Source organism: Zosterops lateralis (assembly GCF_965231275.1).
Source record: "Zosterops lateralis genome assembly, chromosome: 3".
Classification (NCBI taxonomy): Eukaryota; Metazoa; Chordata; class Aves; order Passeriformes; family Zosteropidae; genus Zosterops; species Zosterops lateralis.
In genome coordinates this window covers 89405924-89431038 of record NC_139764.1, presented here as the reverse complement: position 1 = coordinate 89431038, position 25115 = coordinate 89405924, and the positions used below count along the sequence as shown (strand labels likewise).

The 25115-nt window shown below is 35.8% G+C and overlaps 1 protein-coding gene across 1 annotated transcript in view; it reads right to left on the bottom strand.

Annotated features, from left to right (window-relative positions):
• The window catches only part of HMGCLL1 (3-hydroxy-3-methylglutaryl-CoA lyase like 1), a 77142-nt gene that overhangs the window by 37609 nt on the left and 14418 nt on the right, over positions 1–25115 (bottom strand). The window contains exons 2-5 of the mRNA XM_083856649.1: positions 17289–17366; positions 15630–15737; positions 12167–12262; positions 10332–10480 (exon numbers count right to left, since the gene is read on the bottom strand). Coding sequence (XP_083712775.1) covers positions 10332–10480; positions 12167–12262; positions 15630–15737; positions 17289–17366 — 431 coding nt within the window. The remainder of the gene's footprint in view (positions 1–10331; positions 10481–12166; positions 12263–15629; positions 15738–17288; positions 17367–25115) is intronic.

The following is a 25115-nucleotide window of genomic DNA, read 5'->3' as shown; positions in this document are numbered from 1 at the left end:
TTCTTAGGAGAAAAAGCAAGATCCTATGTGAAGAAAAGCAGCAGAGCAAAGAGAAGAGTTGGAGCAATAAATTACAGAGACAACTGGGATTTAATTTGTGAATTCAATTAAGTTGGAGAATACAGATGTTTTCTAAAAAGATAGCAGGACTGAAAAAAAATATATACCATAATGAAAAAGACTGTCCTGGTCTCAGAATATTCACCAGAGACACTCCACAGTATGAGAGCAGAAGCAAATATCTGGGAGTTCACAAAGTGGAATCTGCAATGGAAGTGTTTAATTCTAAGTATGTGCTTAAATCTTTGCTGAATCAAGGCCAGACATAGCTTAACTACATCTTCATCACATAAAAAAAGAAAACAGCCCATGAAGCCAGAGATGGAAAGGACTTGCAAGTGAACACATTGATACAGCTGCTTTAGCAACACATAGGTATATGCTGTTTTGCTCACTCAAGTTTAAGAAATCAAAATCCTTTCCTTTAAGAAAAAGTAATAAAAAGTTTTCTACTTGTTTCGTCTGGCAGAGTTTACCCAATCTCTCGTCTGTCTGCAGATTTCACTAAAGATGAGTATCATTCAGTCTTCTACTAAATAGTTTCCTATGTATATAAAACAAAAACAAAAAACCCCACAACTTTACTGAGTAATATTTTGAACAAAAATGCTGAAAAGCCTCTGGGGATGGGGAGGGAGAAGGAAGAGGAAAAGAGTTTTCAGTTTCTTCCAGTATGCTAAAATCAAATTTCAATGTTCCACAAATGGTATAGACAGTACAAGGTCCCCATGATCAAGGTCACTAGGAATGGTGATAATCACATCAGCCCAGTGCCTGTGAAATGAAGGATATAAAACCACAAACAGGGTAAATGAGCAAACATTTCTTAACCAAAGTGCATTAAAAGGAAAATGAATCCAAGCAGAAACTGAACTCCATGTTGTAATCAGCCCTTTGTCAACTTACTTCAGCAGGAATCCCAGAGCCAGATCCACAGCTGCTACCACAGCTGGAAGCATGAAGCCTCCTGAGAAGCCAGTTGCAGATTCAGATGCTGCTGTTTCCTGTTTATTATTATAGTGTAAGTTTGCATATAATTTACCATGTTCGCTGCAGATGTATTTATTTTTATTGGATGTTTGTGCTAAAATGCACATGCCTATCATTTGATGAATTCATAATATTAAGGTTGATCTATTCTGCCTCTTTGCAAAGGAAACCACTTGTTAAAAACAGGAAATCTTTACTGCAGGGAGAGAGAAAACCCAAAGAAGAGAAGAGAGAGAGAGAAAGGAGACTTTTCCAGAAATAGATTCTCCAAGCCAAGTCCAAAATGTGTAAAAAAGGCCAGGATCCTTTTTCCACATTTGATTTAAAAAACAACCAAACCCCCCCCCCCCCCAAACACCCTCCCTCCCCATCCACCAAACAAAAAAGAAACAATCTCTTCATGTATTTAGTACCCAGTTACAAGTAATATGTATTCTCAGTGAATACTACAGAAAAAATATTTGTTAATATTTTTAAATGCCAAAAACCCACTGTTAAATTGTGAACTATGTTCTAGAAAATAATTACTTCTCAAAAAATATAACCAAACTGTTACAATAATTAAGGGCCACTTAACCATTTAACTTTCAATAACTCTCTAAAGTTATCTATGGAGCTATCAGTAAGATTCTAGCAAACACATCACACTGTTACCTTATAATTTCATACTAATTATAATTTTCACATCTGATTAACACTACCCTTTAAGACATGGGGATCATTTTTACTTCCCACAGGGATCCCTCTTTTTTTTTAAAAGCAGCTCTTTTAGCGTGCTATTGATATTTTCTCTCTGCAGATAGAAAAACAATGGGTAAAAGTTGGTATAAATTTATTCCTCAGGAAAAGGAAAGCCTTCACATTAGTGCAATCATCGAGAATGACAGAGTCAGTACAATGCTTCAAGACCCTTTTCTTAACCTGTTCCCAGTACAGAGAAATTCACTAAATCCCCACATCTCAGCAATCTAGCTTCTTAAACTTCTCCTGGGCACTGATTCCAGCTGGCTTAATACTGCGCAACCCTGTAGATTTGCTTACCATTCACACAAAAAAATGTGTTTCTTCCAACTCTATTAAATGGTCATCTACATATAGTTCTTTCCATAACCCCAAATATACACTGATAGCAACATGAAGGTTTCACACTAGTTTTACTATCTAGAAAAGTAATAATTGTATAAATCACAATGTTCTCAAAATAATTGTGACTATGCTGAACTACAGTGTAGTCTTTAAAATGGACAATCTAAAGCAATGTAAAAAAACCATGTATTTGAGCCCTAAGTATTCCAGAATACCAGAAAATATGAGTTCTGAATTTCTGTCTGTATTTTTAAGACACACACAGCTTCAAACTGTATGTATTCATGCAAAACTGAACTGTTGGGTTGATCTTATGGTATTTCTAATTACATCTAAAAGGTTCACTACTGTAAGGTCATCCAAATATCTCAACTTAAGCTACTTAGGATGGACTGTAATAAAAGAAGAAAAAAAGAATGTTGTTGAATTGAATTATAAAGATCTGATTATCTTGATAATCAGGAGTTTAAAATAATCAGGATGTTTATATAACATCCTCATTATCTAAAGTCTTTATAAACAAACCATGCTTAACTAATAGTTTCTAAAACCAATTGTTACAAGTACATTAAAATAAAAAGATTTTATTCTTTCAAAACTATTTTTTCCAGAAGAAATCTAGATATCATTAGCACAAGACAAAGATAACTAAAATCAATTCTTTAAGTCTTGATTAGATTTTTTTTTTAATGTGTATTAAAGCAGCATCAAAGAGAACCAATAATTATCCCCTAAAATCAACAAGGAATTACATATGTTGCAACCTGTAAGCTTTATTAGAGCATAATATAAAAGGTGGTAATAATAATGATAATAATAATACACAACATAGTTTATTTGCTACCTATTTTTCATGGATAAAATATTGCTATATTTCAAGTATACCAACCAGTATTTGAACTCTATACAAACAGAGATGTAAGCCAAATAGCAATACATTTCAAAATGCTTTTATGTACTGTGAACTGCACCATACAAATCATTCTCCAAAGGCAAAGGACATAAACAAGGAATTACATAGAGCAGTTCAGAATTAATGTGTGATTGCATATGCTTTATTTTAGAAAGCAGCAGCTTTGTAAGGAAATGCATCTAGAGGTTCTACAGCAATCATTTGCATCTGTTCTTTTAACACTGAACCTCTAAACATTTGCATAGACATTTACATTTCAACAAATAGCCTTAAAAGGGCTAGTCACATGAAAATTTTTTAGATCTGGGACATAAATACACCTTTTAATTGCTGACCATGAAGAAGTGTATTTTAGAAAAGGAAAAAAAATCACAAAATTTCAGGCTCATATTCCTGGTTCATTTTTTATTAGGAGTAAGGCAGACCTATATATTGGATGTGTCAGAGGGAGATAGTCTGATTTCCCGTCATGGTCAGAGGACCCAAAGCATCATTTTTGAAAAGGACAGAAAAATGCCAGTCCTTACTTCCTTTACTGTTCTCTTGTACGAATTACAATTCATTCCTGTGTCTTTTTAAATTTTGGAATACATTAACTTACAAGAATTTAGCTTAATGGAATACATTGACTTGGAAGAAACCAGCTTATTCAGAATTTACTTAACATTTTCTTCATATGTATATTCATGATAAACAACTTAAAGAACAATCCAACTGACTACTTCCAACTACCGTTTTGCACCATTTTTTATCAATCCTGGCTGTTAAAACTTAATTTTTAATCACTGAATAGGTTGTGATATTTTTAATAGTACTTGAATAATGCATTGCAAGGTGCAAATTTAAAACCAGCACTATTTTGTGCTACTTTACATGTAAAACATACATAGCAGTAATTAGCAGACCATGCAGTTCATAATTGATTTGGTTCAGTGTCTTCATAGAGTGTGTCCCAGATGTTATTGTAAAGTTTTCATGCCTGTACTAAAAAAACTCCCAAACTAACCCAAAACCCCAAACAAAAACCAACAGAACCCCACCCCTCTATGATGCTAATAAATGGTCTAACTTCTAAGACCATATGCAACATTTCAATTCTTCATAAATATTTGAACTGATTTAGTAAACATTTAGAAAACTGGACTGTGCTACAGATTTTAAATGTGACAGCTGACAACATAAATTTTGTGGATGATGATGGAGTCAATGTTAGTGCAGCTGTAGTAACAGTAAGACATGCAAAAGCTTAAAGTTTAGTTTCAACTGTTTGAGTACATTTTTCATAAGATTCAAGGATTGCAAATGATTTATGCTCACTACATAAATTGTAAATTGCCAGTAAAAATAGGAAATACAATTTGAACCCCTTAAAATTATTTTTGGAAGTATTTAACAACTGCTCAAATAAGGAGTTAGGGAAAGGCACTAAATTATCCATTTCCTGCTAATAAATAACACTTTAAACAATAATAGCGCTTTAGAAATGAAACAATCTCTGTATTGAAATGAACACAAATACAAATTATGCATATTATTATTTTTATTACTTTAGTAATTCTAGCAAAATATTTAGCCTACAAAATTTATATTAGAATTTAAAATGTCTAGTCCTGGGAGCTTGCTTGAGGAAGAGCTGCAGGTTTTGACTATGATTCTTTAAATCAGCCAATGTCTAAAAAGGTGATTAAAAACTAAGTCCGAAGAGTAAAAATATTTCTCTGTAGTAGCTATAGTCAACAGCTTCATTTTGTGACACCTTGCAGCACAAAGCCTATAAATACATTTCTTCCGTGTCTTGTAATTTACACAAATTATAAAGTCCTAATGGGATTAATTTGTTTTTACTCCTGATCTCAGAGATAGTCATCCACAGCCTACTTTAGACATGCCACCTACAGAATGACAAACACTGGATGGACCTGAACTCCTCTGCAGCCAAAAGAATGGATCATCCAGAGAGTATTTAATCTTATCCTATGGTAGATACTTTTAAAAAGCACATACAGTAAACCAAAGCAGGAAAGTTGTCTAATCTCCTCTAGAAACTACAAGAAAATTTAGGACTACAAGCTCAGGCTTGATGTGTGGTCATGCTCAGATGTGCCTCATGTTACAACAATAGCGAGAAAAAAATACAATTATTGTCAGTAAATAATAGCAACACAACAAAAAAGCTGCAACTAATCTTCTTCAACTGGGTAACAACCAGCCAAACCATGAGAACCTATTCAAAATACTGAATATCAAAAAAACTTGCCACAAACCCTTGACTGTCTCAGCATTTAAAAAAAATTGTGTGGAATCAGGATACCAAAATGCCATTTATTGTATCAGTCACTAAAAACAGTTTCTTTAGCAGCAGCTAAATATGGGATCATAAATCACAGACTTTATTGGCTAATTCTTCTTTGATTGTTTTATTTCCAGGAAAAAGTCATCTGGATTGCACTGAATACATCCGTGAAATCTCAGTTTAGGTTTTACTTTCTGATTATCTTTTCATTTTTTTTTTTCACAGAGGAAGAGAAACCCAGTGTTTTATCTCATTAAATACAATGAAAAACTCCAGAAGTCTTCTAAATGCACTGCAATATTTGGGAACTAATGAACTACTTTCTCTCAGGTACTAATGATTTCCCTACAGTAGTGCAGGCTTTTCTACCAGAGAAAATCATAGTTTAGTTTTCTGGAATTAACTCTGAAATGACAGACTGCTTCCATAACCTGCCCCCTCAAAAGCATCTGACATGTTGAAAACAGATTTACTTACTTCCTGGATTTGGCATTCAAAACTGATGCTTCTTCTTTAAGAGTACTTTTTTCATTTTTTAACTAATTAAAAGTTTTAAGTTCACCTTTTAGACCTTTTTTCAACTGCTGGGAGATCTACTATTAAACAAAGAAGTCCTTGTGGATCCTCTATTTCCATATTCAGGCTTCTGCTATTTTTTTCTAGTCTTCAGAATTCTACTGAAGAAAACACATCAGAACTTTAAAGAAAGTAGTGAAGTATATGGACACAAAACAATAGTTTTTGATTACTATTTCTGAACAATCATTCTGCCCCAAGGCTTCCCATAGACTCTTGTAACTCTACAACCCATGAGGACTGCACCTGAGTGAGTATGAAGAGACAGGGATACAAGTCAAAGCATCACAATACTTTGCAATTATTCTCTTCACAACATATTTGTCTAGAAACTGATCCATAGTACTATTTTATTTCTTATTAATTACTATTTTCATTCCTTAAAATCTTCCAAGGATGGATTTTTTTAAAAGTGGAAATCCAAATGTATGGGGTTAACTAGTTCTCTTTTATCTTCTAACTTACAGTGTTCAAAACCTTCTTTCCAGTATTTTCATATACTGAAATCCACATTCAGTGGATACTGAGATTTATTGCCTCAGAAAAAGTTTTTCATTATGAAATAAGGCTCCATATTCTGAAATTTAGATTCTCAGTAGGTTTTAGCAGATTGGCTACTTTATTATTGAGTTACATTAGATGACCCCTGGAAAAATACCAGTTCTCTCAAACTTTTTGATTTGTGTAACATTAGTCCATCTTTTTATCTCTTGTCCCTCACCTCTGTTTTTTACTGGATAAATTAATTCTCAAAGTAATATAATGTGATGAAGATACACATAACATTCACATAAAAGTAGTTCCTCTTCAATAAACACATCCTCTCTATTTGGATCTTTTACATCATTACAATCCCGCTCATGCCAAGATGATTTTTTGCCTTTTTTCTAATAAATGTTTTATATAACTTTTATGTATCCTCAGTATTCTTAGAATCCATACTTGTAATTCCTTATATCTGATAACTTAACATAGTCCATAGTACAGTCTGGTAGGCCAGGAGATCAAGCATCCTAAAGGCCTTGTAGTATGAGGCTGGAAAGCCCTACGCTATCTTGGGAAATCATGGTCTTCTCTAGAACATATTCTGTAAACTGGAGATTTGGGCCATCCAGGGGGAGATTCCACAGATGGGGGAATATCACACCATTCACCCAGGCCTCTCATTAGGGCATCTCTGTTAGATATGCTAATTTGTAAGGTCTATAAATTGTATATGCAATCTATTGTGTGTGTGCATTGCATCACATTCCACCTTGGCAAAACGGTGCACTGTAAGGATCCCTATTAAATACTGAGGTAAAAACCCTTATCCCTTAACCATGTCTGGCTCTCAAAAAAAAAGCTACAGCTGGAGCGCACTTATGTGATTTTCATCCACAACTTTGAATCTGCTCACTCTGTAGCATATCTAATATTAAGCAGTTCTCTGTTGGTGTTTTGTAACATACTGCACCTGGCATGACAGACTCAGTAAAATTTTCCTGCATGTACTGTATGAATTTCATCTTACATTTGCATACTGCACTGAAATTAGAGATATCTGCACTGGATACACAAAGTAACTACTTTCAAAATATAATCTGATTGTATTTTCCCTGAGTTCAGTTATCTCCTTTCTCTTCCTCTCTGTACTGCTGTTTCTTTCACCACTTGGTTCTTGACATTCCTCCATTTTATCTCTTCGCTTTTTGTAATTTAATTTTTTTTGTGATGTTCTTCTGCTTTACCATTTTCTGCCTCCTGCTTCTTTCTCTCTCTTTCCTGATTGGATTTTTTTTTTCCTTTTCTGTGTAAAAAAAAATAAAAGCCACACGGTTTGTCAGATAGTAGACAACAAATGTATGAGAATGTTGTAGAATCCTGTCATAGGAACTGTTACTTCCATCATGTCAGTGTATCAGTGCCAGAATAATTGGTTCTAGTATGTTACAAATGCAATAGACATAATCTTTGGGGGGTGGGGGGGGGGGAAGCACCAGGCTGGTACTTTTTTAAACATGTGAACACTAGTGCACAGAAGACAAATTAATATTTTGAGCAGAAAATCAGTCTACAGTACACCACAGGGGCTTCTTAATCACCTATAATTTACAACTTATGGACAAGTTGCAAAGTCCCTTTTTTGACATCCTCCTTAACTATCCAAAAAACTTCAACAATACACAGGCTTTGAGGATTTCCTGGATGGTTGGTTGCCTATATTGTACCATTTAGCTGAACTTTATTACTTAAATGCAGGAATATGAAATAGAAAATATCTCCTGATATGCCTAGACATCTGAAAAAACAGAAGACAGAAGTTTAGTGTAAAAATGTTCACAAGTGGATAAGGTTTGTTGCTATACACTTGCTGTATTGACTACCTATTCCTTTAACCGTACCTGTCTGGGACCTAAAGTTCAGGCATCCTTGAGTTTAATCCTCCTGGAGAACTCAAATTGCTAGTTGTGGTCTCAACTCAGAATTTAGTTCTAGAAAAAATGTGACGAACAATGGTGGCAGAGAGTTTTTAAATAACAGACCTCTTATACAAGAAGTTGCTCAGGGAGGCAAATCATGACTCTACTGGCAGATTAGGAACTGGAGAAAGTATTTAAACTCTGGTACAAGTCACTATTTCTTCATATAGCAAACATCCTTACTTCTTTATTTGATGATTTTCCTCCTGAAATATACCCAGGCTAATATACCCAGGCTAAGGAAAAAGAACCTGAGCATTTATGACCTATCCTTGGTTGGCTGTGAGTTATGTGTGAAAATACAGAAGCACAGTTTGGTTTGGGTTGCAAGAGACCTTGAAGATCATCTAGCTCCAAAACCTCTGAAATGGGCAGGGACACTACTCCTTCCCTTCCTTCAGGTTGCTCAGAGCTCCATCCAACCTGGCCTTGAACAACACCTCCAGGGATGGAGCATCTACAACTTCTCTGGGCAACCTGCGCCAGTGCCTCACCACCCCCACCGTAAAGGATGTCTTCCTAGTATCTAATTGAAAACTACTTCATCTTGAAGCTTTTCCCCCTTGTCCTACCATCACAATTCCTGATGAAGAGTCTCTCTCAGGCTTCCCTGCAGCCCCCTTCAGATACTGGAAGGTTGCTATGTCTCCACAAAACCACCTCTGCTCCAGGCTGAACAGAGTCAACTTTCTCAGCCTGACCTTGTAAGTGCCATGCCCCAGTCCCTCTCTGGACTTGCTCCAACAGTTCCACCTTGTCCTTCTTATGCTGGGTAGCCAGAACTCTATGCAGCACTCTAGGTGGCATCTCATCAGAGTATTGTAGAGGGGCAGAACCTCCTCCCTTGCCTTGCTGGCCATGCTGCTTTTGATGCAGCCCAGGACACGATTGGCTTTCAGGGCTGTAAGCACCCACTGCTGGCTCAGGTTGAGTTTTTTGCCAACCATCATCCACAAATCCTTGGGTTGGACAAGAGGATCTCCAGAGTTCTCTCTCAATCTAAACCATACTGCTGTTCTGTGATCCTCTGGGGCAGAGGTATAACTAGAAGTCAGATTTCCCTTTAAGGCAGATGCCCAAACAACCACACACTGTTGTGAAAAAAAGGGTGCAGTAACATTACCTCATCACTACTTCTGGAGCAAAGAGAAACCAGTATTTATTCCCTGACTGATTTTCAAGTACTTTGTCTCTAAGGTATCTACCTCTACCTATTTTCAAGTCCAGGTATTTTCTGAGCATTATGTAGTTTACACTACTAGTAATCCTCAAGGAATCTCACTGCTGAGTTTCTCCTTAAATCTATGTGAGCCTTTCTGCATTCAAGGACCTTCACAAATAATCTTATGTAAGTAGTTCTTACCTGCAATAGAAAGGAAAATGGAAATAAAATTTGATACTGTTCAAAAGTACCATTCAGGATATTCTATGTTAAAAAAAAAGAAAAAAAGCTGGATAATTCTAGAGTTTCACGCACTGGAGACAAAAATTTCAATGCCTAGGTTTTCAGGATAATTTATACACAGAGTAAGTTTTTTATTTGCAGTAAGTTGGTTTCTCACTTTTATACCTTGATGCTGCAATGTATGAAGTGATATATTATGAATTCTACAATAAAATAAAAATTTGTAGTGCATTTTTTTAAGGTGCTAGCATTTTGAATTCTCAACAGCGCAAAAAAAAATTTATTCTGTCATCTCTGATAGTAAAAACTAATTTGTATAATAAAATCTCAAACATAGCTTTCTTCAATTTCCACAGCAAAAGAGTCAGTATCAGTAGCTAAAAATTCAAAAATAACTAAATATATTCAATATTAAAAATAAAAATCACAATAAAGACTATTATTACAATTAATCTACAATGTAAATAAACTTTTCTACTGGTACCAAATAACTCCTGTAACAATGACTCCAGTAACTCTGTATTACTTTAGAATCTGTATATTTACCCTCGCACTGGAATATTCATATCCCTTGCAGATTTAATGACTTCTTCAAACCTTTCTATGCTTTCTTCAATTGAACAATTAATATTCATTTTGCTAAAAGATTCAGATGCTGCGCCAAATACTGAGACTTCTGTAGCTCCTGCTGCAATCTAAAAACACATTGCAAGAAAATAGAGTTATAACACAACACTGAAGTATTAGATTAGGCATTTAATTCTGTACAACATTCTAAAATTTTAAAGTATATTAAGTATATCATCCATGTCTAAAATCTAACTTTAATTCAATTTTTTTTTAAGCTATAGCATACGGACAGATTGAATCAAATTTTGAGATCATTCACTATGGAATATTTTCTGCCTCTTCTTAGCAATTAGTTAAACATGTTTTTAAAGTGATGAATGATAAAGGTAGGAAGATGTAAGAAATCACATAAACCAACTATACAAACAACGATTGATACCTATATTCATATTTTCAGAAAAGGAAACGATCACACAACTCTCCCACTGTCTGTTCCTCCTGAATACCAGGAAGTCATTCTCATGCTTGGGAAAGCTCTCTCTGTGCATATGCCTAGAGCAGCAACAATAACCAACAGGGATTTCCTTTTTAGAGCCAACTCTAGGACCAAGGGCACCATTGGTCTTGGTGTCACAGTTGCTAAGGATAATATGGAAAATGTGTACATCAGAGTTTGCTGAGAGAAGTCTCAGAGCAAACTCCAGTCTAGAAAATGTGTAAATGTGGTGACTTCACTCTAGGGGCAATTGGCCTGAGCTTGTATTCGGTACCTCAGTAAATCAACTAACGTGAGGCAAAGAAGCCAACTGACAGGAGATGAAAATATTTAAGCTAAGGAGAATAGTTAACTAAGTCTCACTCTCCAGTCAGAATACTCTTGTTCAATGAAAAAGTATGGAGCTTTTGCATTTATTCGCTGCCTCTGCAAGATAATGTCTAAAATTCAGCAGCCTTACAGGGACAAATATTCTTTTAAATAGAGAGAAAAAACATCAGCAAGGAAGAATGCAGGAATAATCTACAACTATTGTTTCATTGTTTTCCCTTCATTTTATCACTAAACACAGTATAAATCACAATTAATTAAATTCACACAAGCTACAATTGAGACGAAGTTGTAGCACTATAATCTGACTGTTGATAATTAAATCAACTACGCACAAGATTCTGTTTTAACAGGTATGGGAACTGTGATAGACTAGACTACAAATGTCCACCCAGCAGTATGCTCTCCAAATACAGCTTGTCCTACATCAGGACAAAAGCAGAAGCATTAAAAATTTTCAAAAAACAAAACAAGAGTAAAGATTTGACTAATAATGTCTATATTTTAAGATGACTGAACTGCTCCATTTTCACACTTTTACACACTTCAAGTCTATAATTTTGACTATTTTAGAAGAACTGAAACAATTTAAACTTTCAAACTCAACCAAAATGAAATCTGGAATTGCTATAAAGCTTTTTCATTTAAATCAGTCTTTTCTCATTCTTTTTCAGTATTTTCAACCAAGACACTCTGCAGAAACTCTTCTAGGGCCAAGAAGTAAAAGAGAAAGAACTGCCTTGCCCATTATATACAAGCATCATTTAAAGGAACTTACAAAGTTCCTGGTCAATGCCTCCACTAATTATGAGCTTAACATCACTCTGTGAATTTTCCCATTTTTCATAAAGAAAATTGAGAGTTTTCAGTGAAAAAAAAAACTATAGCTTACTTGTAACATTAAAAAGCTCATTTCTGATACTGAACTGAAAGTGTCTGAAACATAAAAGAGGTAAATGTGGACAACTCCTATGACGGCACTTACAGCAGAATGAAAACCTTGAAGATTAGGCGTGAGAACGGGATACTGTACTCCAGGATGCCGCTCAATGCCCCTCATTACTTCTTCGTGATCTGCCATCTAAAAGATATAAATAATTTTTATTGATCAGCAGTTATTTTCTGACTATATCGCTAAATAGAAACTGCCTTAGACTGTGGTTCTGCCTTCATTACTTTTACATTTCATACCAAAATTCTAACAACAAGGGAGATAAACTAATTTTATACAAATACTCATTTTTAATTTCTTAACTTTTGACTATTTTTGTTGCAATCTTTTTACATCTATGTGAATATAGAACTGGGGCAAAGATTTCTACAGTGTTCCTTTGCATGCCTCTGGTAAAAATACAATTTGCATCATAAACTGACAGACATGATCATACTGTCCATGAAGTGTTACAGCAACTTTGACTTTGCTTTACTAGACTTGATAGGGGGAATTAACAGAATAACTGAGATTTAAAAAACCAGTCCTGAAAACTTCAGCACTCTGATAAACGCAACTTCACAATGTTAAGCATAACTGAACTTGAATTACTCAACATTGTAATCAGAACATTAGAAGACTAAACACATCTACTCTTAAAAATACAGCAAAATCCAGTTGTTTGCAGAGTGCAATGTTTTAATATATTCAGAAGTTTATTTCTAAAGAAGAAAATACTTCTTTATTATAACAAAGATCAGAGTACTTTTTTTCCTTAGTCTCCCCTCACAAAAGAAAATCTGCCTTTTTAAGGTACACTTACATTTAATCTCTCACACATTCATGATTAAATATACTCCCTGTATTCATGAAGGAGATGAATAAAACTTATTCATTTAATAAAGGGCAGATTCTTTAGATAAACACATTTTCTTAAAAGAAGTAGGTTGAAAACAAATATTTTTCAGTGGTGTGCACACCTGAAAACAATACAATAAACAAAACACCCTCTCATTTAATCTCTTAAAGAGTCTGAGTTTAAAAAAAAGAATGGTACATTTTAAATTATTTTTAAATGAGCTCTCATAAAAGTAAATCTCTCAAGCAAACACTGTTCAGGTGGGTTTCTGTTTCTTTCCACACTAGTGAAAAGTATTTTGCAAAGTACCACATGAAAAGATATATGAACTACAGAGCTTTCATTACTCCTTACTCTTACTGATAGCTATGTGGTGCCACAATTCCAAATACATGGCATTAAATTATACTACAATATTAACTAAGAATATTGCTTGTAACCTGGAATCTTCCTGTCACTGGCTTCCTTCTACGAAAATGAATGGATTAAAAACATCAGAAAAATCCATGTATTCCTCTTCAAATTTAAGCCCACCACATATCTATAAGGAAGCAGATATATGGTACATAAGGTGTTTTACAGCCAGACACAACTCATTTCTCATCACAAAATAAGTGATAGCACAAAACTTTTTGTATTTGCTTCTATGCTAACTAAATTGGTCTGATAACCTCACAAAAACCCTCTGTTAACACTTTATTTTTTTAAGAACAATTTTTCATTGCTCAATTTAATATAAGTAGCAGCTACATTTTTCAGGGCGAAAAACAATGTCTGAAACCAAATGATAAATTGAATAGCAAATTCTGGAACTAAATTCACTCTCCAAAACTATAGTTTGTCTTAAAATATACTGGAAAACCAAAATGGCACTTTTTCAACCAGCATAAACCTGTCAGATCCAAATAATATTATATGTATTAAATGTGTCCCATTGCTATTTTTCCTGTAAGTAAAATCCCATCTTTGCACATATTGCATATTTTAAGATTTTAAATTGTAATAAAATACTTATTTTCCCATTCTTTTAAAAAATAAGCTTCCTAATAGTAGATATTTATAATTTTTGGCTGTTTATGTTACAGGTGTGGGATCCTGTTTTATATGGCACCTTGCTACTATGGAACTTTTTCTTTTAGATTTTTCAGTAAAAATAAATCTTTGCCAAAAACAACAGTGGATGGGAAACCATCAAAAATTTAAAATACTAAAACCAGAAATAAGTGAATGAGTGATCTAAACATAACTGTAAATTCTATTCCTATGACCTATGAAAAAAAGAAAAAGCAAAGAAAAGACAAAGTCTCTGTCAAAGCAACACAATCTTATCTTAAAAAAAAAATTAAACACTAATTAAGCCACTATAACAAAGCATTCAGATATGAATTTGAGATAAGAAGAGATGCTTGTTTTTTTCTAAACTGACAGACCTGTGCTTAATTTGGTACTTGTAATGGCTCACAGGAAAAGGAAACAATTAAACAAAAAAGGAAGCAACACACCTTTGCCTTAGACCTTTTCTTCTAACATTTAAAAACTCTCTGTTGCAGTAACTGACAAAGTGTGATGGCAGTTAGAAAAATTTAACCTATTCCCTTTTAGCAGACAAGATATGATTGCCCCTGCATTGACGCCAAAGAAATTCTGCATCGTCACTCTTCTTTTCACCTCTCCTATTATCCTTTTTCTAGACTCCTCCTTGGTGACCCTGTGAACACTGAAATAAAGTGAAGGAGTCCCTCAGAGTGTTGCACAATTTGCTTTGCTAACTAATGAATAAGCATGGCTGTACTATGTTTTTCTCGGAGAAAAGCCTAGAATGCAGTCCAGGCCCAGGATGCATCCTCAGTTTAAAATGGACACTTTATCTGTATTTTGTCAGATGTCCCACATGCAATAGACATTGTTAAAACTGAAGTATTTTCTCAAATTAACTTCTTGTTTTAACATGTAAATAACTTGTATGAACCTTGTCAAATATCAAGTATTCAAACAAGTTCTTGAATTTTTTGAAAATTAGTTCAAATTCTTGCAATTTCTTGAAAAATAGTTTAAATTATATATGCAAGTATTGACTTATTCCCTTATTTGCAGGAAATAATTAATTTGCACAAACAGGCACCAAACAGTAAACTTCAGGACTAAGCCTGAATTTGCAGTGTTAAATCTCAAATGGAAATGTGGCAGTTTAATGCCAATGCAGTTTTGCTGCCAGTTCCAGAAAGGCTAGGTTTCTGCTGAATTCTACCAAATGTAAAAATTAATTCTGGAAAAATAATAAGTAAATTATTATGATTCATCAAATTTAAGTGTAGTTGCTGATAGAGTACTAGAACTCCAAAGTAAGTAACATGCATAACTACTATTACATACATAAGTTCCAAATTTAGATCTTCCAAACACATTTCCAAATGTGGAAAACTACATTTCATTTAGAAAAAAAAAGAAAATAACATATACTAATTTTCTTTTTCATCCATGACTACTAGTTTTAAAGGAGTAGAAAAGAAGTAGTAACAACATTGAATTAATGACGTGTTGCCATCCAAAATCTTTATTTATACCTCAATGTAACAGAAATAAATGGAATGGCATTTAAATTGAAATAGTTTGGAGTTTCAATTTAAATTGAAATAGAATGGAGCTGGTTTTACATACCTGAGGCACCCATTTGGATGAAACAAAACTGGTCACTTCTATTGCAGGTAGGCCAGTTTTGGAAAGCTGGTTGATTAACTCAATTTTTGTATCAGTTGGGACTATCACCTATAGACATGGAGACAAACTTTAGCAAAGTATTTCATACATAAGAAACATTTGTAAGTGAAATGTTCCCTGTACATAACCAATAATGAACTATATACTTAAGACATTTTACTGTAACTCTACTGTCTCCTGACAGTAGGAAGTGTAAGGAAGGTACTAGGCAGTATACCTGATCTTACTTCATTTTCTGTCCATCACAAAAGGAAGCACTTGGGTGCCAACTGTTGTAAGCTCCCTTTCAGGCTTCCTGAGCTCTAGGTAGCTGTGGGGTGGCAGTTCTAGAACAAGTGTGGGGAACTGCAGGGACACAGACATTGTCTGCTGCAGAACCTCTGGGGTGTGCAGCCCCAAGCCAGGCAAAGGAGGTGACAACAAGGACCTGGGGGAAGGAGTAGAGGGAGGCTCTCAATATGAGGTTCCAACACGAGGTTGACTCTAGTCGAAGAGACCAGGGAGAGAGAGCACCTAACACAGCTGTGGAGCAGCTTCTAAATGGAGGGTGGAACAAGGGGTGGTACAATACAATAACCAATGGTAACACATAGGGTAGGGAACACAAGGGATGGTACAAAAAGTTACAGCCAATGGAGGGATACAAAGGGGAGGTTACAAAGTTGATGAGCCAACTGGGTACCAAGGTACACAGAATTCTCTGGAATAAGGGGAAGGGGCAAGCCTTGACCGGCAGGCAGGGAGTTGGGACAACTGGGGATTGACATGGAGGGATCTAGAAGAATGGGCAGGATTAACTTAACTGACAGGTAAAGGGGATAGAGCATCTGCAGTGTCAGACCGACTCCATGGGGATTTGGGGGGAAGTTGGGAGCACACCACAACTGGTTATAGATCTGGCCTCATTATTTGTCATTAACCAAACACCAAACTAGCAAGGATTGACAAAGGAAATACTAGCAGTGCAACCAGTGAAAAATGGGAGGAAGAAAGCTCCACAGCAGAGGCAGAGTAACTCTATTCTGCTAATACCACTAACATCTCTGGTATCAGTAACAAAGCTATATGTGAGCTTATCCTCCTGTTTGTGGGAATAGATGACTGTTTCTATACATGTTTCTCATCACCTCTTTCAATCTCCTTCCATGCTTCCATACCACATTTCAGGCAAATAATGCTATCAAAAGAATAATATTTTTATCCAGTGTCTCTTTAGCAGGAAGCATGATAAAACCTATTTTACTATTCCTTCTACACGAACACTTGAAACAGAAACACAAGTTACAAAGCCAGTGTTTCAGCGTTTACCAATTACATCATGGCAGAATGTTACTGACTTACAAGACAAATCCCAGTAAAAAGAAATGTTGAGTAACAGAAAGGCAAGTTAGCCAAGTACAGAAAGAAATTATATGATTTAAAAGCTGGGTAAATAGGAATACACTTTCATTCTAATATAAAGTTATCAATATGAAAATAGATATATTTAATAGTACAAAATGAAAGAAACAAAATTAGCAGGATGTACACGTTCTACACAATGAAAATATCATTAACATCATGCCAAAGCACACACAAAAACCAAAAGAGAAAGGTTACCTTTTCATTTTGTAATCCATCCCTTGGCCCAACTTCTACAATCTTTATGTACTCAGGCAGTCCAGATGCTTGAAGTTCCTGAAATAAAAATTAGTACTGAAAAATAAAACAATTAAGGTCACCAAGATGAAAAGGTACAGCTTGTACTTGTCCTTTCATATGTGTCCTGGGTTGCAGTGTAGGATGTACACAAAGTATTTATTCTATCACTATCTTCATGAACTGTTAAACCAAGTGGAGCAGTGTCTTCCCAGGCCCCCTGCCTTTGGGCTGTCTTCTGCTAATGGCCCATTAACGCCTTGCCCAGGAGTTACCTCTGTTTAATGGGCCATCAAGGACCCACTTCACAACTCATCACCCCATTGTGAGATGCTCTGCCCAGGGGGAGGAGCCAAGCATTCTCACCTGGATATAAGCTGGGATTTAGGACAGTACAAGCAGCCCTTACTGACTGGATTCCCAGAGGACCAGAGCTACCAGACCTTTCTACAGGATCACTGCTTCAGGAAGACCACCTCACCTGGACTGCTTCCACCACCCTGCTCAGGTTGTATTCTGACTCTGTTAGTGGTCCTTTGTGTTATTGCATTTTTTTTATTTTATTTTTACCTTTTTACCTTTCTTATTATTAAATTGTATTTCTGTCTTGGAGCCTCTCACTCGTTTTGCTTTCAAACCACAATAATATGATTCGGGGTATAAAGTCATATTATCAACATTAAGTTTGCTCAGCACATTTAAAAATCTGTGAGAACATGTTCTACACCTTGACCTAAGGAATAAGTTAAAAACAGAAGTTAGTCCATGTTCCACTGCTCCTTTGTGGTCACAAAAGTTTATTAAAAATTTATATAGAACCATAAATGAACATTGAGTTTTACAGTGAGAAATATTTCCATTTCAAAAATCTTTCCAATGAACAATCCAGTCCTCCAAACTTATAACTGAATGTTCTCAATTCCACTTAAAAGGTACTTCCCTGTAAACATTTGCAAGACTTGGCTATAAATCTGAAAATAACATAGCAGTCAAGAAATGTCAAAGAGATTATTAATGAAAAATGGAAGCTATTTCTCCAACTGAAGATGAAGTCTTTAAAAAATGATTTAAAGGAGAACAAGGAAAAGCTCCAGTACATAGGAAGAAGAATTTTTCAGGTGTAAGAGCAGCTATGGAAAGGCAGGAAGCTGATGGGGACAGAAGGGTAGGAAAGCAGCAGTAAGGTGAAAGGGCTAAGGAGAACATGGGGAACTGGAGGGGGAGGAAGGAGAAATGAGAACAGGAGAGCCGGTGAAGGGAAATGAAACTTCCTTTTTTATTATTTAGCTGCTCTGTGATTGAATCAAGTAGGCAGGTGTGGGAGTTAATGTAAACTGGCCTGTAAGTCCTGAAACAGTTCAGAGCAGTTGGCTGAATTGAACCCCAAAAGCTGTGTGCCCTTAAAAACACACCCCATGGCTAATTTGTGGCATGCTGTCTATGCTCAGGAATAGACAGGAGAGACACAGGCAACCTTGCCAGGAGCTCTGGAAATACCCTGTCCTCTGTATTGCACTGAGGACAGAAGCCAGTCCAGTTCTCCATTCCAGCACTGAAAGCCTGAGCTGGAATTAGCACAAGCTACCTGCAGGACAGCCACTCCACTGAACCCACTGGAAGGGTGACACTGTCAGCACGGGGAGAGTAACAGCTCTCCCAGAGTGGAGATGTTCCATAAATACAGCCACTAATCTCACAACATCCACAACCAAAGGAAAATCCCATATTTTAGTCCTCCCTGACTAGTATCATCAGGGCTGTTTCAACCAAACAGCTGCTGATTTCTCCTCTGTGGAAAACAAGCATGCCTATGAGCACCCTGGGTTTCTCCCTGCATTCTTGGTGCCTGTGGGCAGTTCTCTGCAGGACTTGCCAAAATACAATAAATATATTTCAGACCATTTACTGTGTATTTATCTGAACCCGGTAAAAAGAATGGGAAACAGCTGTATAGCATCTATTTGATCACATGGAACATCTGGTAAGTTGAAACTGTCAGGCCCTGCTAAGCCCACACTCACTGACAGTATAAACCTACTTAAACGTGAAGGTAAAACCTTCACATCTGCTGCATATTGTTCCTCTTAAGTTATTTTCACAAATATGGCACTGCTTCAGCACTACAGGCATAAATCTGGGTTATTTCATGATTATCAGATCCTTCTTGTTGCAAGACAAATGCCACAGCTGTGCTATGAGTGAAGTTGTGACTGGAAAATAAAAAGAGAGGTAAAATAGATTATGTGAACCAAAGCATAATTTAGAGCATGAAAAATGTCCATAAAACTTTGGGAGCAAAAGTGTTCATTTTCTAGGCCAAGTCTTGTAAATCCTATTTAGTGTCAACTGTGGCAAAATTTTGTGGAAATCAAGAGCTGTACTTGTCTTTTCAGAACAGTTCACACGGCCACATCAGGTGATGTCTGCAGCCCTTGGAGTTTATAGGAGTCACAAGTTTGGAGAGGATACTGCAGAAAGGCATTCAAGTATTGGTTTTTATTTTGTCTGTGATATTAGATATACTATCTCTTTGAACCATAGTCCAGGTCTCTCAGCCTCTGATTTTCTCTATAGCCTTCCTGTTCACTAGTCAGTCTCAACTTGAATTCACTGTTCATGGAGTGAGAACAACACTGAGAACCATGTAGGGAATGACTCCCACACACTGGAAACTCAAGGCAGTATTATAGATAAATCTGTACACTCTTCAAGCTGATGAACTAACAGCTTAGAGCAAACTTCTTGGCTATGAGTCCAGAAGAGTCTTGCTTTGCATTGTATTTCATCTAATTTTATTTATGGTACATTGACTGCTCATATCTTCAATGTCACTGAATTCCTCCTGTGTGGCATCCAATGTTGTACTGAAAACGTCTCCTCTCCTGTTATCAGCAGATATTACCACCTTGCTACTTTCTTGTGAAAACTTTTGGACTAACATCTTTACCTTATTTTAGTACAAACATACATTATCTCAAAAAAATTAGATTAGTGCTATAGAAGAAAGATGTTTTAAAAAAGCATGGAGGAACTCCACCAGCAATGTCTTTCCAGTCTAATAAATCTGCTTTCAAAATTATCTTCTATTTCCTCCTCAGCCAGTTTCTGTTCTGATTATCCTTCTCCCCAGCATAACTAGTAATTTCTCTTGTGCTGCATTGCTGAAGCTCAGATAACAAGGAAGTCAAAGACATGCAGAATACTTAGGTTCAGGTCCCTGTACACTATATATACATTTTACAGTCCTTTGCTGCTGGATAGAACTCAGAAACAAATTGGAGACTATAAGAATATGTGTACCATCTTCTGCTAAAGTGACTCTAGCATTTTTCTATGCTGTGGCCCAAGTTGAATTCAAGGAGTAAAGGAATCTCACCTGTCCCATGAATGAATACTTGGTAACTAGCTGTTGGGACATTCTTCCAAAAGAGAAAGAAATATGTACTTGACAAAGCTGTTGGGAAGAAAAAGTAGATCCCACTTTCTATGAAGTTTTCTGATCACAGTGCCACACTTGCAGAAGATCTGGACATTACTTAAATAACATCTGAAGAAATCGCCTGAACCATGAGCTACATTCTGGGCCAGGCTCAATGCCATCTGCACTCACTAGTCAAGCTTCAAATGCACAGAACACACTGAAGTCTGTCAGAACTTAGGCAGAGTTTAAACACTTCTCTGTTTACTACCTGGATGGCATCAGACCTCAACCAGGACCTGGGCTTCATAAACTGAAGGACTCATTTTCCCAAACTCTAACTGGAGCATTTGAAATGTACACCAACCCTTGGGTAAAGGAATATTTTTCTGAACCAACAAGACCAACTTAGAGAACTTCAACACCTTTAAGTATGGCATTAAATGTCCTACAGAAAATAATTAGAAAATAGAAATAAACAAAAAAATGAAAACCAGTTTCTATAATTTAAATGAATGAGAAATGGTGAACTTTGCAGAAATACACAAGTACCAATTTTTGTACCACTAAAAATGTCAGGTATACAATTTTGTTTCATAAAAAATATTTACTAAATTGAACTATATGAACTATTTTTATCTAACAATATGTGAAAAGCAGTAATGGCAAATACTATGGGGCAACTGCTTATTGAATAATACAGGGTCTCTGTTAAAAAGTAATGACCACCAAAGTATCATGTTTTAAATATCAAAAAGGAAATAGCTGACATAAAAGACTAAGAGCCTGGAAATTTTTTTTTCCATGTATCAAACCTTGCCAAGGGAGCACAAAAAGCATATAAAACCACAAAAAACCCCCTGCCTCCCTCAAAACAGAATGCAGCCAAAGAGTATTTTTAAAAGAAATAGAAAAAGGAAAACCAAACCATTTAGCTTCAGACATCGAATGCCAAATTTCTGTATGGAAACATTTTCTCTCGACTATAAATAGCTGCAAATTTAGGTTCATTATAGAAAACCCTAGTAACTTTTAATTAAAGCAGTAAAATCTCCCTAATGTAACAATAAATGTAAACAAATTAAATAAACACACTTTTTAAGCTCTGTCACTACTTCACTGCTTCTACTCAAAGTGCTGAGGTTCTTTCAGCCTTCTGATTTTTATTCCATGAACGTCATTTATAAAGGCAGAAACAGCAATGGCAAATATTACCCAGAGCTTCTCAAAGGTAGCTGAAAAACACAAAAGTACGAGAGAATGATCTGGAGGTTCATGTCTTTTCAATCCTAACCAAGCAAGATAAAGTTCTGCTTTCCTTTTCCACAAGGTGGTGTTCAGGCACAGAGGACAACTGAACAAAGGTAGGTTCATCTTGTACAAAGAAGAATTACTCAGGAAAGCAGATTTCAATGATCATCAGCAGGGAGGTGGCATCAAACTCCATAATGTGTATTTGCAGTGACATGGAAAAACGCCGAAAAGAGAAGGCTCTAAGATAAATAATGTGATTGCTGGAAGGAGAACAAAGAAAACAGGTCAATCTTCTGAACACATAGATGTCTCTAAACTTTGCAAGACACAGAGGAAATAAACAGGAAGAAATTAAAATCCTTGTTCACATAGTTCACACTGCTAGAAGACACATAATAAACATATTAATTCCCAGCTTAACTAGAGAAAAAATGAAGATTCAAAAAACAGCTGGATGCACCTGAGGAATATCCCTCAGTAAAGATAAACTGAGTATTCATTCTAGATCTTCTGCTGTATGCTGCTGACATGACCACTGGGAGAAGAGTAGCCATGAATGGACCATGACCAGCAAAAATCCTCAACCCCTGAGAATCTTTCATCAAATGAAGTTTTCTTATGATATCACTTCATATACATGACCTAAATGTTAACACAGACATACCCCAAACAAAGCAGTTACAGCAGAGTACAAAATTCCATTGACATACATGGACATGCATTTCAACAAAAGCAATATATAAGATAACACTTAGCACTCTCTATATTGTTTCTGATGCTGTCTAAGTAAAAAAAATGAAATGGCAAAACTGATCCTGGGCTATAAACTAGGATGTCATAGATAAAACAGTAGCCTGGCACTTGAGTAGAAATACTGGGACTTCCTACTTCAAAAAATAATTCAATCAACAGAGATTGTCCATGTAAGGGCGAAATATAAAATGCAAGCAAATCATTACAGAATAAAATTAGTTAAGAGCAGAGTTAAATTATCTGGAATAAACCAAATAATTGTTGAGATCAGAAGGCTTGTTTGAACTTATGAAATATATATATATATCAGGAGATTGTCTGAACTGAGAGCGAATTCACTGTAGGGATTGCTGTGTTAAAGTAATAGCCCTAACATTTCTACTGTCATTTACATTAATTGTTACATTCCAATATCATCTGCTAGTACACTCCTTATTTTTGCAGAGTTCTTCATAGTCAGTCATTCATATGAAAACATAAGAAATATGATTTTAAACAAAAAGGAACTTAACTAAACCATAAGAATTATGCTTATGCTGCTGGAGCATAAGCATTAGAGCTGTCTGATTTAATCCTGTTGACAAAGAGGACTTTAATGGTAAGAGGCTTTAAAAGTGATAAAGTACAAATAGTATTAACTAATAAATAAAGGAAAAAAAACTTTTACTTTTATTTAGAAAATAGTAATTAAGATTTGGAAAAAAATAATTCTGTCAAGTATTCTGATGAACTGGCAAATCAAAAGGTAACAAATGACATTAATAAAGAATGCCCAAAAGACTGAAAAACAAATGTTGTCATATTAAGAATACTACTCTTATACAAAACAAAAACATTCAAGTCACACTCAACTACACTACTCATGGACAGTTGCAAATTTAAAAAAGCAAAACATCATCTATATATCACTATTCTTTTCGAAAATCCTTTAGAATAAGTCTTCCAAAGCTACAGCAGACAAGGTGTTCAGATCAAGGTTAAGAAACCTCACCTCATTGCTGCTGTCTAAATAGACCTACCTGGAGTTATTCTGGATGACTTCAGAGTTCTGGCCTGCAAGCGCTGCTCAGAAATGGCTGGGTCCCACTTTGTCCACTAACTGCAGGTCTCATTTCAAATCTATCACAATGTCATTACACTGACAGTGGCAGTGTAATCTGAAGTGGCACTAGACACATCTGTTTGGCAACTGAGCTTCTAAGTAGTTCCCCCCGTACATGTTTATGAAGGCATAACAGAGGTCTAAACTGCCATTTCAGCTGAAGAAGCTCCAATATGGCTGATGGAGATAAAAAATGTCAGGTCATCCTATGGTTCCCACCTAGTGGCTGATTATCTCAACTGCCAGGTTTGTTTAACTGCTAGGAGAACGCCACTCCAGAAGCACATAGGTCTCTTGTGCATTTTAAAATGTACCCCCAGAAAGATGTCTCATAAATACTTTGTGCTTCCAACAGCATTAAGCATCTATGTTTAGGCAACTGAGTCCTGTCCCATGTCTGCAGTGACTATCACACAAATTTCAGATACTGTAGATACCTACTTATGTCTTAATTCAGGTGTCATAATCCCAAGCAAACATTTCCATCAGATGAATTATGTATCATCTAATGAGTTATCAAGAGAAATCAGAGGAACTTCCCTGAGTTCCTCTTTTCTTCAGTAGGGAATATATTCTTTCCATCATTCTAAATCAAGTTTTCAGCCTTCCTTGCTGACATGATTCCCAATCCATCCTGCTGCTGATTTCACCTTTGCCATTAATTTTTTCTCTCTGAACAACTGGAAGACAGATAAAAATGTAGAAGAAAGGAAGTAACTTCACTGTTTGTAGCAGACAATTTCAATCCAAAATATACTCTCTGTAGCTGATATCTTACACATCAACAATCTTCCAGGTATATGGAAGGCATCATTTAGCACGTGAAACTTAGGTAGCATCAGCCCAATGAAGAAGGTACTAAGTCAGTTCCGAGCATCTCTTTGGAGCAACTGGCATGATCTCTACTCTTCTGCCCAAACTACACCTAAGAAGCAAATCAGACCAACGTAATTCTTGCTTCCTTGTTTTCCCATGACTCCTCTGTAAACATTGAATTCACATTGATCCATACCTGTGGGAAATGGATCTGTAGAGAATTCTCCAAGCTTGACAAAAATCTCACATAGTATGCATCTGTATGCAAACTTTGAGATAAAAAATACTGACTTAGAAATGCTATAGAATAAGACAGACATTGTTGAGAGAGAAATAGAACTAGAAATAAGTTGCAAATGATGGCCTTGCAAATAGACTAGATACTTTAGACAAATAAAACTATGAAAGATGCATTGTAGTAGGACCCACAAGGGGTAATTTTAGA